The sequence below is a fragment of the Brienomyrus brachyistius genome, chromosome 9 (assembly GCF_023856365.1).
Source record: "Brienomyrus brachyistius isolate T26 chromosome 9, BBRACH_0.4, whole genome shotgun sequence".
NCBI classification, from domain to species: domain Eukaryota; kingdom Metazoa; phylum Chordata; class Actinopteri; order Osteoglossiformes; family Mormyridae; genus Brienomyrus; species Brienomyrus brachyistius.
In genome coordinates this window covers 9,433,030-9,450,382 of record NC_064541.1, presented here as the reverse complement: position 1 = coordinate 9,450,382, position 17,353 = coordinate 9,433,030, and the positions used below count along the sequence as shown (strand labels likewise).

Here is a 17,353-nt window from a genome sequence, read left to right as displayed (position 1 = left end):
CCCATATGGTCTGGCTTGCCTTCGGGACACAGGACCAGGGAGACAGGAACTCGCCTCCTACCTTCCAGCGCAAGAAATGCATGCATACTCATAAAGACTATGGCTTTGTTCATGATGCAATATTGTGCAAATTAATGCAACATCAACACGGAAAATCACAATAGTAGTGATACGTGGGCTTCAAACGGTGAGCACATAAAGGCACGAGAGAAGAAGGTAGTGGGCGAGACTGTGGTCCATATGGACGGGCTTGCCTTCCAGGCACTGGGATCTGGGAGAAGCGAACCCACCCCCTACCGTCACAGCAAGCGCCGCGAGTGCAGAGACAGCTGGTGTGTGGACACAGACCTTCTGGGCACCGGCTGCCCTCCTCTCCTGCTTGGCTTTCATCTCGGCCAGCAGGCCGCTGCCCATGACCTGGACCCCATAGCGCCTGCTGCCTTGGGGGCTGCCTTTGCCGTCACCCTCCGATGGCTCGTCTACCGAGTCGGGGGTTTTCAGCTCATCCGAGCTGCTGCTGTAGTCCGTCGCCGGGCCCCTGGTCTCCTTGCTCTTGGTCGGATCCGGTACAGGATTCCTGAGCTGGCTGCTCTTGGGGGAGGGGGGCTGTTCCACTCCTGCTGAGGCTGAGGTGGAGTTCGCTGGGGTGACCGTTACTGGGGTGACTGTCGCCGGGGTGGTAGTCGCCGTGGTGACTGTCGTCGGGGCGGCAGCCGCCTGGCCTTTGTCGGACTTGGAGGAGCGGGACTTGATGAGGTTGAGGAAGCCGCCCTTGCGCGAGTCCCGCCTCTTCTCGCCATCTTGAGATTCGGAGGACTTCAGGGGGGGCTTCCTGGGAAAGAGAAAACAACAGTTCAGTGACCACGGGCGGGGAAAGGAAGCATCTCACAGGACAGGCCAAAAAAATCCCAGCGTGGCAAAACATAAAACATTCACCCGATAAACTTACATTACATATGATTTCAGCGGGAAAAACACAGACATCTCCATTAACAGGAATAATTATTACAAGTTTGTTTTACCCTTATATAAATCAAGATCACATTATCTGTACTGCAACAAAACACATGGAGGACATGGAACACATTCCAAATCATTCACAGATTTATGAACTGCATGCACCATTCAGGCCCTTACTTAGTCCCCAGTTTTGTGACCTTCTTGGAGAAGAATTCATCGACGCCCTCATCCACCCGTCCCATGAGGCCGTTCTGCTCCCCTTCCTGCGGCTGGGCCGTGCTGATCTGCAGAAGGAGACTCAGGCTATCAGTAAGTGAAGCTCAGCTGACCAGCTAAACGAGGAGCCCCAAAGGCTGGCTGGTTGACCTCGCCCTTACCGGCACTTTACTGGACCGCACTTTCTTGCTCCGTTTGGGCCGAAGTTTCGTGTAGTGCTGCAGCTTTTTGCCCTCCTCCGAGGGCAGCTCCCCCATCGCCACAGACGACTTCTTTTCTGCTTTGGTGGAAAGGGGCGGGTCCTCAACATGAATGGGAACATCCTCCAGCGCCTTATCCAGGTCAAATTCCATCTCTGACGGACACACAACAACAACCAATCAGAGGCTACTCGATAGGACTGACGCCCACCTCTTAATAAAATTCTAACAATTATAGAATTGCATCTGTAAGCTAGCCCCCAGTCATCGCAGCCCAGTCTGGTTAATCGCATTGAGCGGCTATGGAGGGGAGTGGAGGTGAACTTACCGAAGGCTCTGGACACAGGGCGGAGCATCCGACTATGAATACTCTTCCTCTTCGACTTGGGGGTCATCTGCAGGGAGAGACACGTGGGCTGTGAGCGGGTGACCGGTCACGCTGCAGAGGAAGGGCAAAGTGACAGACCTGCCTCCAGAAACGCGGAACACCACCGAGGTGGATCGCGCCGTGAAGCAGTGACCATGCAGAGATCTCACACTGATCTGAGCACAAGTCAGAACCGAGTCATTATAAAACAAGCAAGAGAGATTCTCTGTATCATTCGCTGTGTCGACAGCCTCATTAAAACTCCGACAGGGATACTGACACCCACAGTGTTAGAATTACCTGCCCAACAGCAAATTTCACGAACACTGCAAAGGTTCCAAATCAAGTTTTTCCACGAGGCCCTGATCCAGCCAGTTGACCCAAAACAACCCAAACGAGTTTCTGTCACACACCGGAAAAAGTATCCTGTCCTTGGAATTTCACAGCGAAATTCCCACACGGATGTCAGCACTGAAACACCAAGTGTTGAGTATGTGCTAGGTTGCTAGGAGATGTCCCCTTTTCCCTCCCTCTCCCTTTGCCTAAAGTCATTTCTAAAACGGGCACTGGGTCCCTAGACGGCGCCCCCTTCAGGACATGTTTTATTTAGCAAGCGCTAACCTTGCCTTGACTCACATCAGATGGTCATGCCCTTAATCTAGTTAGCTTGCTGCTCAGCGTAACCTCCGTCTCCCTCCCCTGCAACCCACTGGTTGTCTCCGCGGGATGGAAACCCATCACCCCGAACAGTCACACCGCTGAGATAATCGCAAAAACTAGGGCAGCCATCTTTAGCGTAGCATTAACGCCTGTGTGGTTTCCTGCTCAAAAAGAAAAATAAAATATTGCTAAAATCGTCTCAGCATGGACTCTGCTGTTCTATTTGTTGTTAAAGTTAAATAGGAATTAAGTGACGAATGAAATTTATGATGTGTTCAGTTTTTTTTTTTACCATGCACTTCACTCTGTTACTCCAAAATAAAAATTAATGCAAAGCAACCTTTACAGCTGTTACAGAAATAAGTGATAAGATCAATTACGGGGGCTTTTCCACTGCACCAGGTCCCGTACTTTTGGTATTAAAAATCTGATACTTTCCCTTGATTTCTGGTCCAGTACCAGTAAGGAGCTCCTTACCAGTACAGGTACCAAAGGTACCAAACCAGCTCAGTACTTTTGTGTTTATTGGTTATGCAAATAACGTGCCTCGCAAACACAAAACACACCTGCCATTTTGGAAAAGGTGTAATTAGGGATTTAGAAAACGACTATAAATGAAGTAGAAATCTAAGCAGTAACAGTGGATGTGTGGACAAATGGAGACTCGGGCTTTATTTGCAATCTGGTCGGAAAAAAGAGTTTTGGATGGCATGACGAGAAATTAAAAAAGTATATATTATAAAGTATATAAAAAAGTACAAAAAATATATAAAAAGTATATGCTATAATATACTGGAGTTGTGAAATATGAGAAATTGTCAAGAATCGCGATGAATTTAAATACTGTGATATTTATGAAATAAAAAGAAGTTTAAAATCTATGGAAAATAAACTACAGCCAAACAGAAATTATTCTACCAATCTACCAACAGATTCTGTTAAATAAGGTGGTGGTGCTACTGCGAGTTACACCAACAAACGACTTGCGTCTACCAGTGATTTATACATCTCGGGGACCGTGTGCAGAGCCAGTGCAAAAGCAGTGGCAGTAAAACAAACATTTCAGTGAAACGTAACTCCCTGCACTCGTGGAATAATGTCCGGACAGTATGAAGGTGTGAAAAAACCTGATCTCAATCCAGCTGACTATCGCACTCCTCGCATTGAGAGAATTGCATGTGCATAACATGTGATGTCGATATTATACACACATCGCCCAGCCTTATAATACACTATCAAAAGAGCCATTTTAAATTCAGTTTAAAACACCCTGCATCTGTTAAAATGATGTCTTTGTGCACCTGTACCAGTCTTTCACGTCAGTGGAAAACGAACACTGGAAGTACAGTGCTTTCGGTACTTTTTTGAAATAACCAGTGCAGTGGAAAAGCACCTTCAGAGTGAAATGTGTACATATGTGCTCTTATGTGGACAGTTAATGGCAAACAGCTAATGTTAAATAAATCTAGCACATCAGCCAGAAGCACCCTAATCACGCAGATCATTAGGCTGGGGGGTAATGGACAGCAAGCGTAATGTAGGGAGCGGACTGATTTAATGCTGGTCGGGAAGCGGATTCGCCACGCCATCCCACACGTTTCCGGTGTGATTCCAAATCGGAAAAGTGTTTAGAGGACAGACGCTTCTCAAATTGAGGGATTTCCACCCCCTGACCAGGAGCTACTGCAGAACAGATGGAACAGCGATGTACCCTCTGCATAGATAGTCTGCATCCCAGTCAAGAGGACCAAGTTGATGGTTCATTAGCCCAAGCGAGGGGCTTGCAGGTTTTTCAATCTGTCGTCAAGCTAGTGAGACCAGCCCAATCTTTCGGTGTCTGCCAGGAATGAGGAGCGGGGCACAGCCAGATTCCGAGGGGCTCGGATCAGGCTTTACCGAGATGATGGGGGGTGGGGTGACGTTGTGCGCAAAGCGACAGCGAGGAAGGAAGGTGGCAAAGCGGAGAGACGGATCCTACTTACACTCGAGCAGCACAGAGTCTCCATGGGGCAAAGGGATGAGAGAGAAGAATAGAAGAGAGAGAGAGAGAGAGAGAGAGAGCAGAAGGAGAAGAACAGGGAGAAGAAAGGACACAGTGAGGAAGTGGAGGATAATCAAAAAGGACAGAAGGCCCTGTGGGTGCAGCCGCGCCACCGTGTGGTCACAGGCAGCCCTGCGGCAAGACACGGGGAACCAGTTATCATGTTCCTGCACAGCCTCTTCCGCTAATAAAGAGCTTCCTGAGTATTTAATTACGTAATTACTCAGCTGGACGCGCTGTTAGCTGAACATGACAAACGGGCCCAACAGCTGGGCTTCCCTGGGGGAATTTCTGAGAACCGCTTATGTACAGTACAGTATACGGGCTGTATGAATGATATATAGGCACATATAGATACAGTACTTTATATACGCATGAAAAAGCATATATGGGGAAGACAGAGGAAGATAAGGTAAGAGAAACATAAATGGGGGGGGGAGAAGGATATTCCTCACTGAGGTCATTTCAAAGTGTTAAGGCTAATCTACAATCCCCATCTCTTTGCCTTCTAGAATCTTCAGCTAGGGATTGTCAACCATTCCACACATGGACAAACACGTCCATGGCAAAATGTTTTGACCGAGGTAAAAAACTATGCGTGGGGAGGCATGGTGGTGCAGTGGTTAGCACTGTTGCCTCACATCGTTGCCTCACACCTCTGGGACCCGGGTTCGAGTCTCCGCCTGGGTCACATGTGTGTGGAGTTTGCATGTTCTCCCCGTGTCGTCGTGGGGTTTCCCCCGGGTACTCCAGTTTCCCCCACAGTCCAAAAATATGCTGAGGCTAATTGGACTTGCTAAATTGCCCATAGGAGTGCATGCGTGAGTGAATGGTGTGTGAGTGTGCCCTGCGATGGGCTGGCCCCCCATCCTGGGTTGTTCCCTGCCTTGTGCCCATTGCTTCTGGGATAGGCTCCGGATCCCCCGCGACCCAGCAGGATAAGCGGTTTGGAAAATGGATGGATGGAAAAACTATGCAGGTTACGGTTTTTAAAAACCATATGTGTTGTAAAAAATGTACTTTAATCACACCATCCAGCTGAATTGGCCGTGTCATCGATCCCTGCCTTCAGTGTCAGTGCGTCAATAGTTTAGGTGCCGAAGTCAAACACACTGTGCTGTTACCAAGCCTGCTATGTGGCGTTTGGGGTAATACCCTCCCCGGGAGGCTGACAGCTGAGCTAACCCTCCCCCAGGTGGGAATTTCAAAGGCAAGCCCGTAGTTCGACCTGTGAGGGCTGAACGTTGTCTTTACAGAAGCTGAGCCCTTGTGGTCCTTCAGCTGGTCCTGCTGACTTCACGGCTACTACCTGCCCAGGTTCTGTGTCACACTTCGTCAACAGGCTAAATACCATGAGACCCAATCTGGCTCTTCTCTGAGGAAATATGGGTTTCCACACACTCTTGTCAAGCGCCTTGGGATGACAGTGGTGTGAAAGGCGCTATATAACAATAACCTCAATAAAAATGAAGATGTGACCCATGTATCCCATGTTTTACATCATCACTAGCAGGAATTCTTTCCGAAGACCTGCCACAGGCCTCCAGACACACTCTTCAGGATATTCAGAGATGGGAAAGACATCCAGAAACGCCAGAATTAAATGAAAATAAGGAAAACACTCTACGCAAACCTTTTCACGGTGGGAGATCGAAGGCTGTATGACAAAGTAAACCCCCAAAGCCACCAAAGTAATGGAGCTACGGCCCTGTGCTTAGAAAAGAAGAATGTGCAGTGACCAGGACTGTCGCGAGGTAATCGCAATTAAATGCCACATGTGCAATTATCATCTGTATAAATTCGACGTATCCTTATGTTTAATAAACGTGTCGGACTTCAAACTGCAAAAAGTACCGCAACGCCGGAGGCATCTTTTTACCTTGTTTACCCACAATATCTCATGTATCTCATATCTTTCATGTTGAAGCTGCTGAGCTGTTCCTTTCTTCACTGCCTATGGCTTCCATGATCTACTAAAACAATGGCATGGCGCGCTCCGCAAACTGAATTTAATAAGCATGAGGATACGCTGAATTTATACCAACTCCTGACTTCTGGGCTTCACGATACGCATCTCTTTAATATCTTAGGCAGCGATCTGCTTACCAAATTGTAACTGTAAGTAAATATCCGTAAAGTACTGAAAAGCCGGCGTCCGGACAAATGTTTCACCCGTCATCTAAAGCCCTGGTGATTATTGCACACTTATTGCAAATGTAAATGTGATTACATCATGAAGTGATCGCGACAGTCCTAGTAGTGACTATGTTTATAAAACGCCCTCCAGTCCATTCTTCTAGCCTGGACCAAAAAGGCTTTCTGTCCAGTCAGATGCGAATAGAATATGACTTTAAAAAATCCATGACCGATACAGTAGGCCAAGCTGACAGACTCCTACCTACATGCTTGTAAATTACAGATTTAGTAAATTTACCACATTTGAACTGACATACGGGGAAACTGATCTGAATACACTGATCTACCTGTAGGACCCAGTAAATGAACCAATAAATTACGACAGCAAACTCTGTCAGCGATGCACAACAGGCCACAGACTGTAAACCACCCTTCCACAATCCTGGTCCTGGAGGGTCAGTTTTCAACACAGTCTGCAGATTTCCCTGATGAAGGACACCTTAATCAGCTGATTGACAGGTTTAGTAGGTGTGTCTGAGCGGGGAAATCTCCGGACTGTGCTGAAAAGTGACCCTCCAGGACGGGAACTGGGAAACCCTGCCATAAACAATATGAGCTAAACAGCTGACACCTCAATTCATGGGCAATGCTTCTCTCTCTAAAGCGATTACCGCAGCACTTCTCATTCGTGATAATCTTTTACACTTTTTACAACTCAACAAATACAAGTAACTACAGTGAAAAATTTCTCGGCTGTTTCATTTTCGGAATGTTTTTCACTCTCTGGAAACACAATCCGGCTCGGTTTCCGTGACAACGGGCGGTCTTCTGTCCCGCCTGGGAATTTAATCAGCTGTCTAACCTCGTAATTTGCCTGACCAGGCCTATTGAGTACCTGGCGTGTTGGTTACTCTTTAACAAACTCGGAGACGCCTGTTGTGGCTACAGTTTCACCGGCAGGGTGCGGAATAAGCGTTACCATGCAGGCTTCCGGGTCCTCCAGCCGCTCCACTTCGGCCAGCCCCGAGGCGGCCCGCTTGGGGGTCCGCTCTTCCGAGACATCCAGCTCCAGCGACTCCTGGTGCACCAGGGGTTGACCCTTCCTGGCCAGGTGGTCTGCCTGGGGGAGGGAAATATAGCCAGGTGATTTTATTACGCTTGTCGATATTGAACCACTGTAAAGGTGGACCGCTTCAACAAAATCAGGATCACGCAGGAGGGCGGCCATATGGTCCCTGAGCTGAGGAGGCTCACCAGAGAGCGTTGTGAGCTGGAGAGGGCTTCCAGGATCTCGTCCACGATTCGGTCAGAGAGGAAGGAGGCCAATCCAAGCTTCACCTCACTGGGAGCACAAACAAAAGGAAAAGGAATGATAAGAAGAAGGGATGCCGCTGAAGGGGAGCGGGCAAGGTCGCGGCTGACACGGGTGTGACCCCCTGTGACCTGTGACCCCCCCAACGTCCACTGTCAGGACTGTCAAGCTTGAAGAATATGGACTAAGAAGGGGGTGGGGTGGCAAGAAAAAAAAAAAAACACCTTGGTGTGATATTACCCATAATGCTGCGAAACAAAGCAGCCAATAAGACTGTTCCCTCAGAAGATTAATTAAACCAATGTCATCAGTATGGCCACCATGATTCAACCAGAACTTCAGGGTGATGACATCACTTGTTTTCTACTCGGTTCAGGATCCGATCTAATTTGGATAATTCAATGTCCTCCCAGAATCATCTGCAAACAGTCGGCATCACCTGATCTTATTGATGATGTCGACGCCGGACTCTTCCAGGAGGGTGTCCCTGACGAAACTGCGGGGCACGACCGCCTTGCCCACGCCGGCCACGATCAGCTCCTGCCGCAGGTCTGGCCTCTTCATCACATGTGGGCAAAGACCCTCGGCTGCGCCCACCATGGACTCCAGAAGGTTCTGAGAGAAAAGAGAGACTAAAGATATCAACCTAATGCAAGGTGCCTTTGGGCCTCTACTGCCTTTGTTCTGAAACAACAGTGAAACGATATATTTACTCATACATAAATATTTAATTATTCCAGCAGATGCTTAACAGTAACAACGTAGCTTTCACTTGCATTAAAAGAACAGAAGGTGGAAGCATATTAACATTACTGTAAAAGCCTTACCATATTAGCGCTACGGTATTAGCATTAGCTTTACCATATTAGCCATCATGGTACCAAAAGATTTCCTAAAAACGAAACCTTCTAACAAAGAAATTCATGGCGTGCATACTGTGGAGTGGAATGCCAGGGGGTAGAAAGCTCAACAATGGAATTACCTGGAATAACCTGCTTTCTGTTTTTCTCCAAGCAGCCCTGCACATCTGTTATCCTGTCACTGAGATATACTTAACGGTCCGAATAGATACTGGTAGCACCGACGCCGAAAATCCGCATCTCATTTGCATATCACCCAGTAAAACGTCTCCGTGAAAAAATCAAATCCATAATGTAGAAAACATCTGCAGTTATGTTTACGTTCTACACGGCTGTTGGTTTTATTGCAATTATGGAGGCTGAGTGAGCTGCAGAGACATACGCCTTCCGAGCTGCTACGCATAGCCCGTTTCATAGCCATAATTTAAGGTAATTACTGCCTGAAAGGGGAAGGAAAAACGACTGGCATCCAGACTGCAGAAATTAAGAGCTGTAAATTTTGCACATTCACCGCGACCCAGCAGTTCAGTTTATAGGCTTCTACTCAAATGATTTGGGGCAGCTCTGCTGTGTAGCAATCAGATGAATTATAAAATACGAACAGCAGAGAAACTCCCAATGGAGTTCCACACTGCGCCATTGTGGAGTTGCAGTTCGGCCTGGGGTTTCACACCTACAAGCTGACGTAGATGTGGGTTACGGCCCATCACCTGGGCTGGGTCCTATGAAGCCCACCCAGTCACCCATGTCCTGAGGGGTCACTGCTCTCCTGACCTTACCTGCAGCTGCTCGTCCATCACCTGGGCCACCTCCCCAGCCATTGACTCCAGCTTCTCCTGGATGGGGTTGGCAGAGGTGCCGCTGATCTCACTCCGCGAGGAAGCACCCAAGTGGTACAGGTTTGGCAGGAGCTACAAGAGGATGGGGGGGAGACAGGAGGATGGGGGCATCAGCAATACTTACTGGCAGATGCTTTTATCCAAAACAATGTACCGAGAAAGTTGGGTCAGGCACTGCCTGGAACAACTGGGAGCTGGACCTGGATTTCCTTAAGCGCTGAGTTCTTGCTGTGTGCTGATTGGTCAGTCTCCTATAATCATGCATGTGTCACTAATATGAAACAGCTGGATAAGTCTATCAGTCAAGGAAACAAATCAAAGTACCAGAAAAATGGAGGTATTCAGCCAACCACAGGAGCCTTTCAGTTTGAAAGTAAAACCTGAAGTAGCTCAAAATGTCCTCCCTGATATGGTCACCTTACCAAAAAATGACATCATGCTGCCAACTGTGGGATTCGAACTGGACACCTTCTGATTACAGGCACAGCGTGAGCCACACGCCGCCCATGTTGGTATGTCCCACAGAAGGAGCCTTTGAGGGAGAGCTCCGATCTGACATGCTGCTGGGTATAAGTGCATGTCTTTGGACTTCAAGAGCCCAGCACTGTACCCAGAGACCAAGCAAAGTGCAGTGGGGGCAGGATTCAAACCCCCCAGGCTTGTAGGTGTGAGGCAACAACTCAACCAACTGCCACCCGCTGTCAGTTTCAATTAAGCCGAATAACCTCTTATTCACAGAGCGACACCAGCAGCCTCTCTCACCGTCTTGGAATTCCTGGCGTCCTTCATTAAGTTCTCGGCCATTTTCATATCCTCCAGGATGGTGTCCGTCTCGGTGTACCTCAGCGAATTGAGGTGGTCTTGGACTTTGACGCAGATTCTGTCAATCATCTTAGAGGAACCGGGACAAGGGATTGATGGTTACCAGGGCGATTTGCTCAACTCCTCAGATATTACACTATAAATGAAACCCTTACTACCCCGATAAATCTTTTCGAAAGGCTGTGGCCATTTTCGCCTTGGTCTATAATTGCGGTGAAGCATCACAGCCCAGAACCAGGAGATGCTGCAAATGCTGACCTGCTGCGTGGTCGTCGTGACGATGCCCTGCTGGAGCCGGTAGGCCTGCTCCTGCTGGTACTTGCGGGTCTTGTGGTTCCGGAAGAGGTAGCTCTCAATCTGGACCGGGAGCAGGAGCATGCCATGTTTAGGTCCCCCCCGGAGGGTGCTGTTATGCCACGGCTCATAAAAAACGTCGGGGCCGGGGGGGAATGGCTCACCTTGAGCAGGGCATCCTCGGTCTTCTCGGGACTGGCTTTGAGGGCCTGGGAGGCGTCAATGATGGGGATCGGCATGAATCGGATGGTGAAGTTTCTGTCGATGACATGAGTCCCTCCATTACAGGCATGTTGTACCCATCAGCCAATAAGATACTAGCAATGGAAACACACTGGATAAGCATGTCTAAGCATACATATTACAAATATCTACATTAGAGGTGTAGATTGGGAGGCTTTAATGCAGAGGTATTTAAGCCTTTTTTGACAGGGACCCCCTAGGGCTGATATGCGGTTCAATAGGAAGGATGTGCCAGTTTTCCTGTCGCTATTTTTAATATTTCTAAAGGTTGCGGTTTCTCTCACCAGCACACTCCCCTGCAATTCCTTCACCATCCCACTAGGGGGCATGCCTCCCGGACTGCATCTCTGTGCTCTGATGCACGTATTTATATATATCGAAAATGTGCTGAAGCCACAGATCACCGTTGAGCAGGACATACTGCTCAGCTTGTAGGAAGATACCGGCCGATTGGTGGAGCATTGGAGTACGATTCCCATTTTGGATACGGAACAGAAAAAGCATGTAACGGTACTGTAGACCTGGAGTATTTATCAGGGGAGCGCTGGCCAACTGAAGGCTCGGTGTCCTCCCAAAAAACGGGCAGGACATGCCTGCCACAGAGTGGAGGTGGGCTCTTGGCAGATACTCAAACCTGCTGAGTCACCCTCTTTCCCAGGCCTCCCCATTGCCATGGTACCCAGCTGCCAATCAACAACCACCCCGGAAGTGTCACTCGATGAGAGATGATCTCTGGGGGCTTTAGCAGAGCGTGTCACCGTCATGGAAACGGTACCGCAACCGGCGTCAGTGGAAAGAGACGCACCGGACACTGGGCTGTGCGTTTCTAGGCATGTAATAAAATCAAGGCAGCTTCCTGCCTTTTTGCTGCTGCTCTCTCGCCCTGCGGCCAAAGAGAGCAAACAAAGCAGCTCCCAGAGAAGCAGGAAAATTAAAAAATAACAACAACAACACATAGTTTCAGCCTCCTCCTCTTCTTGGGTCCGCCCACGGCACCTCGGTGTCTGGGGGACTTACAGCAGGGCTCGCCAGGCCCCATGCTTCTCTCTGAGTTCAAAAGCCAAAGCCCCCTCCAGCCCACTCTAGCTTCATCTCATGCCTCTGAGAACTCATTAGACCCCCGGTGCACTGTGGGTAAGAAACAATGCCCTGGGGGAGTGGGTGAATATTTGAGCAGACTCCTAACACGCAGTTCATTGGGGACAGATCTGCTGACAGGATGCTTTGAGCCCCCGCACCAGCCAAAGGGGGCCATCTGTCCCTGAACACGTCGAGTCACGTGATCACGTAGACACACAGCCGCACGTAGCCGCACAGAAGAACAAGCACCCGCACCTACACAGAGTGTGAGATACTCACTTCTCCAGAGCCGCCGCTACATCCTGGAGGCCCTGGGGACTGACATTGTTCTTGTCCCAGATGACTGTGCTGTTGAGAAGGACAAGGCAGGTCCCCTTAAGGTCAGTTATTAAAAAGAGACAGCGGGAGATGGATATACGACCAAACCGGGGGACTAGATGTCATTCTTTGTTTACTTTGGTTTTACCCCAAATTACATAAAATTAAAAAGCAGGGATGACCAGACCCTGGAGCAATTGGGGGTTAAGGGTCTTGCTCAAGGGCTCAGCAGTGAAATTACTCTACTGCCCCTGGGATTTGAACTGGAAACCTTCTGATCAGAGCCATGCCCCCCGTTTTGCACAGCCAACCCCGTCACCCTGAAGTATCAGGAAAACCACTCACCGGAGTTTGCTGTTGATCTGCAGGGCTTTGGCCAGCATCTTGGCCCCCATGTCCCCCATCGCGTTGCCGCTGATGTCCACCTTGGTGAGGGAGGTGTTGCTGCCCAGCGCGTTCAGCACGATGCTCAGGTCGCCCTTCAGCTTCGAGTCCGCCAGTGAGAGGGACGTCAGCGGCTGCACGGGGAGTTCAATGAGGAAACGGTTCAGATCAGTCTCACCAGCTGCTTAATCTACATGAGTAATCAATAGGGCAGTAGAGGTCAGAGCAGGACATCTTATGGTCATATTAATGTTCACATGCAGTTCTCACATCATGAGGATTACGATAGACAACTGGATTTGAAATAATTTGTTAGACCTTCAGTGTGTGACATTACATCGGGAGGGGGGGGGGGGGTTCAGATTCTCTAAAATATTTTTACTCTGTCATAGGAAACAAAATTTAGCAAGCTTTGCATTTTTATGGACTGGTCCTTTTCAGGGTTATACCACTAGTATACCACTACTGCTTTGGTGTGAGCTCCACATCTGTGGTTTAAATCACTCTTACGTGCATTTGTGAGAGATTTAATAATGTAGAGGGGAGGAAATCAAACAAGACATGGTCACTAAAAGCCCACCACCTTCCATTGTATGGAAATATTTTGAATTCAATACAGATGATATTGAGGAAAAGCAAGTGATTTGTCAGCACAACTCATGGTAACACCACCAACTTATTTGCTGGACTCTATTAGTGGATAATAAAATCTATTTGGTTATAGTTTATTTTGGGTAAATTCTGAACTCGCAATATTTATCGCATAAAAATCATGACACAATTCTTTTTCAATATTGTTCAGCACTACTTTTTTGTAATTAACGATTTAAGGGCAGGGGCAGCATGGTGGTGCAGTGGTTGGCACTGTTGCCTCACACCTCTGGGACCCGGGTTCGAGTCTCTGTCTGGGTCACATGTGTGTGGAGTTTGCATGTTCTCCCCATGTCGTCGTGGGGTTTCCTCCGGGTACTCCGGTTTCCCCCCACAGTCCAAAAACATGCTGAGGCTAATTGGACTTGCTAAATTGCCCATAGGTGTGCATGTGTGAGTGAATGGTGTGTGAGTGTGCCCTGTGATGGGCTAGCCCGCCATCCTGGGTTGTTCCCTGCCTTGTGCCCATTGCTTCTGGGATAGGCTCTGGACCCCCCGCAACCCAAGTGGTTTGGAAAATGGATGGATGGATTTAAGGGCAGGCTTCCTATGAAGATGCAGGGATCAAGGCTCCACAAAGGAGTTGCAGACAGGTCTTACAATGGCTGTCATTTTCGCTCATATTTATTCTACACCAGTATTTTAGGCCCAGAATCCACAGCTCAAGCTTACTCATACTTCATGTTTTGGGTGAATTCTATTCCGTATGACTCATGTCCTTCCCAGAATCACTTGTATCTGAATTTTAATTCAGACAGGTAAAATGCTGATATTAATACATTTCCAGCCTCTTTGAGAAATAATTAAATTAAAGGAGTCCCTAGTATGACAAGATTGGGGCGAGAAGAATTCTACACAACCCAAAAACACAAAGCGTTTGAAGGAGGCTGAGAGATTAATGTCATGATTTGGAACAGCAGTCTGCGAACATGCATTATTGATTTGGGCTGGATTTGAGGGGGGGGGGGGGGGGGGGATTACCTAAGATCGAAGAGTTCAAAGGGCACCTCCCCCCATCCCCTCAACACCCCGTATGACGCAGGCAGTACAATTTGACAGGCTGGTGACCCCTGACTTTACTGTGGGTCTTGCTCTCTGGCTCCTCAAATAAACCTGCTGACCTCCACGTGTCTCCATGACAGCAGGTGACCACGGTAACCACCAGCAGGTGAGCGTGGGTGATTACTGCAGGTCATGCCTGGGCCTCTAATGCCAACTGGAGGGATTCCACATGATCCAAAAGACGGCAGGTGCTCTTGTCTGGCTGGTAGCCAAGTGACAGGGCAGATTTTTAATCTACAGCGAAAAGAAAGATCTCCCACTGACATTTAAAGCCATTTCACCCGTTCCACATGCTTTACCCTAGAAATGCTGCACAATGGGACTCAGAGGCCTCGTAACATAACATCAAATCACCATAATAACTCTTTTAATTAGCAAATAGCGATTAAGAGCAAACCGCATAGGTCTATTTTGATTTAAAACGCACAGAGACACTGGGCACTCTGATGAGTTTCTGATCACCTGAGTAGCCCCCACAGTCAGAAACGCATGGGACGGGGGCAGCGGTTTTACCATGTGACTAATAAAGCAAATGGAGGGCTTGTTTAGAGGGGGGTCCTGATTGACACCAGGGTTCACATGGAGGCGGCTGTGGCGATGCCTTAATGAAAATAACGGATTTCAGGTTTTTAAACTATTGTTTTTTTTGAGCTGAGCCGCTTCTAATGCAAGCCTGCTCAATTTAATTGCTAGAGTTCATTTTTTACAGGTGCTGGATAAATATCTTTTCAAAAGCATCCTTCGAACAATAATCTACTTCCATCCATCCATCCATCCATCCATCCATCCATCCTTTTCCAGCACCCCTTTCAGGAACACAAACCCAGTTTTATGGTGACTGATTTTACAGATTAAACCAGTATAAACCCAGAAGCTGGGCCCAGTCCTCAGTTCCTTGGTGGTGGAATCAATGATGACCTCGACGTACGTCTTGTTCAGGAAAGATCAAGTCACCTGACTCTGGAAGTGGTGCATGGGGAGAGAGACCTGGCAAAATGAAAGCGATCTCTGCATCCTGAGCACGCTGCGTTTGCTCTCCATTGCCCCCCCCGGACAGGCCCCCTTTGATGGGGGTGACAAACGCAGACCCCAACGTTCCAGCTCTGTCTGCCTGAGTTCCCCCGTGAACGACCCGCTTTGATGTGGCTCAAAGACTTGAGTTGCATCAGCCATCATTTGGGCTTCTGTTCTCCAGGGTTTCAAGTTAAAAATAAATAAGTTGAAATGTATTCCCCTTCACTTTCTTAGGCAGGCAAAGAAAAGATCTAAAGAGTCAATCGGATAGAAAGAAAATCAATCCCTATTGCCCGAAAGAGGCTGTGATAGCTTAGAGGCTGAAATCCTGCCGGAAGCGGATGAAGGATTTACAAACATCAGCACTCAATCGGGATTTACATAACTGAATGTGTTTTTAATAATTTTCCATGTTAATCCAACTCATACAGAAACCTGGGAAGGACAAGCACATTTCCTTCCTCATCATTGCAGTTGCTCGGATGGGATTGCTGTGGGATTTCTGTTGTTGTCTTTTGTCACAATCATGAGATACAGTCACATTGTATCATATACAGAAATCATAAGGTTACCTGAGAAAAATCAATGACGTTAATGCTAATTAGGAAATCACGTACACGCATCTCTTTGTTATTACTATAATATAACATGAATAAGCTGTCGCTAGGCTGTAGGCCATACGAAAGCGCACTGTTCCGCAAAGACCCACCGAACCTTAAAGAATATTTACTATTCATCTCATTAAACAGCCATCTGTTTAATGTCAAGATCCTGAATTCCGGATTCTAACGTCACAAAGGAATTCCGTAAGCTGACACTAAGTGTCCCAAACTCTCCCGTGACCTGCCCTTATTCCCAGTGTTTCCTGGAGCTCAGAATTAGCATTTTGGGAAATCAAATGAATGGATGATGGGTGCACTACGCCACACTTTAAAAACACGACTGAAACTCTTCAGTTTCAGTCATCCAGACCATCACTCACATAAAATACAGGCTGATTCAGCACACATGTCTGTTTGACATGATGTCAACAAAGTGACAGCTTTTGGGGAGAAACTCACAGACTCCTCGTCCTGTATCATGTGCACCAGGGTGTCCAGGATAGGAGCCAGATTTCTGTGCAAAAACAAACAGGGGTGACATTGAATCAATGGCAGACAAGACACGGCCGTCCGCTTTCATGCCTGACGAGGCAGACAGCACTGTCCTTACTCCAGGGGGGCAGGTCTAGCAGAAAGTGCCCCCGCTGAGATCCTTACTTTGACTTGATGTTGTTGAAGTTCTTGCCCAGTGAGAGATGTCGGATGGATCGATTTTTGGACAGCCACACCAACAGGGTTGTGAGGTCAGAGTCCAGACCTTTGGAAAAAAAAACGGACCAAAATCACAGCTATGAATTAAGCACCAGATATAGCTTTCTTAAGATCAAACAGCTCAATAAACACCAGCTGAATGACTGAGCTGTCTCACCAGATATAGCGAATAGATATGAAAATGAATTTGTCGTTTTCCTGGCTTAATTCAGACTAAACAGTCTGACAATGAAAAAATAACATGCTCTGTTTCTATGAAATATTATGCAGCATAAAATTTCAAATTTAGTGGCATAAAAAGTATTAAGCAAACCACAAAAACTTAATTTTTGCGATAGCTGCTAAAAGAGTTACTATGTTATGCTCCACCCTTAATTCAATTATCCTGACAATAGCTATTTACATGTTAAAAAATAGTCATCACCGTACTAAAAATTGAACCACGATAATCGGCAAATGTGGCTTTGAATTTATGAAAGGATTACATAGCTGTGCAAATGTGAGGGAGAAATGTATAAGGTTTCTATATGAAATAAACCTGCAGATAAAATCTAAACTAGCTGATAACTAGAATGGCTACA

The 17,353-nt window shown here is 47.6% G+C and overlaps 1 protein-coding gene across 4 annotated transcripts in view; it reads right to left on the bottom strand.

Moving 5' to 3' along the window:
- Positions 1-17,353, bottom strand: part of LOC125749243 (F-actin-uncapping protein LRRC16A-like) — a 72,804-nt gene that overhangs the window by 6,389 nt on the left and 49,062 nt on the right. For 3 of the 4 annotated variants that reach the window (XM_049026305.1, XM_049026308.1, XM_049026306.1), the window contains exons 19-34: positions 16,719-16,818; positions 16,521-16,575; positions 12,694-12,866; positions 12,310-12,378; positions 10,872-10,965; positions 10,672-10,770; positions 10,354-10,482; positions 9,532-9,663; positions 8,332-8,507; positions 7,835-7,922; positions 7,560-7,700; positions 4,386-4,403; positions 1,705-1,771; positions 1,338-1,531; positions 1,138-1,244; positions 349-832 (exon numbers count right to left, since the gene is read on the bottom strand). In XM_049026305.1, coding sequence (XP_048882262.1) covers positions 349-832; positions 1,138-1,244; positions 1,338-1,531; positions 1,705-1,771; positions 4,386-4,403; positions 7,560-7,700; positions 7,835-7,922; positions 8,332-8,507; positions 9,532-9,663; positions 10,354-10,482; positions 10,672-10,770; positions 10,872-10,965; positions 12,310-12,378; positions 12,694-12,866; positions 16,521-16,575; positions 16,719-16,818 — 2,126 coding nt within the window. The remainder of the gene's footprint in view (positions 1-348; positions 833-1,137; positions 1,245-1,337; positions 1,532-1,704; positions 1,772-4,385; positions 4,404-7,559; positions 7,701-7,834; positions 7,923-8,331; positions 8,508-9,531; positions 9,664-10,353; positions 10,483-10,671; positions 10,771-10,871; positions 10,966-12,309; positions 12,379-12,693; positions 12,867-16,520; positions 16,576-16,718; positions 16,819-17,353) is intronic. The other variant, XM_049026307.1, reaches the window with a different exon arrangement.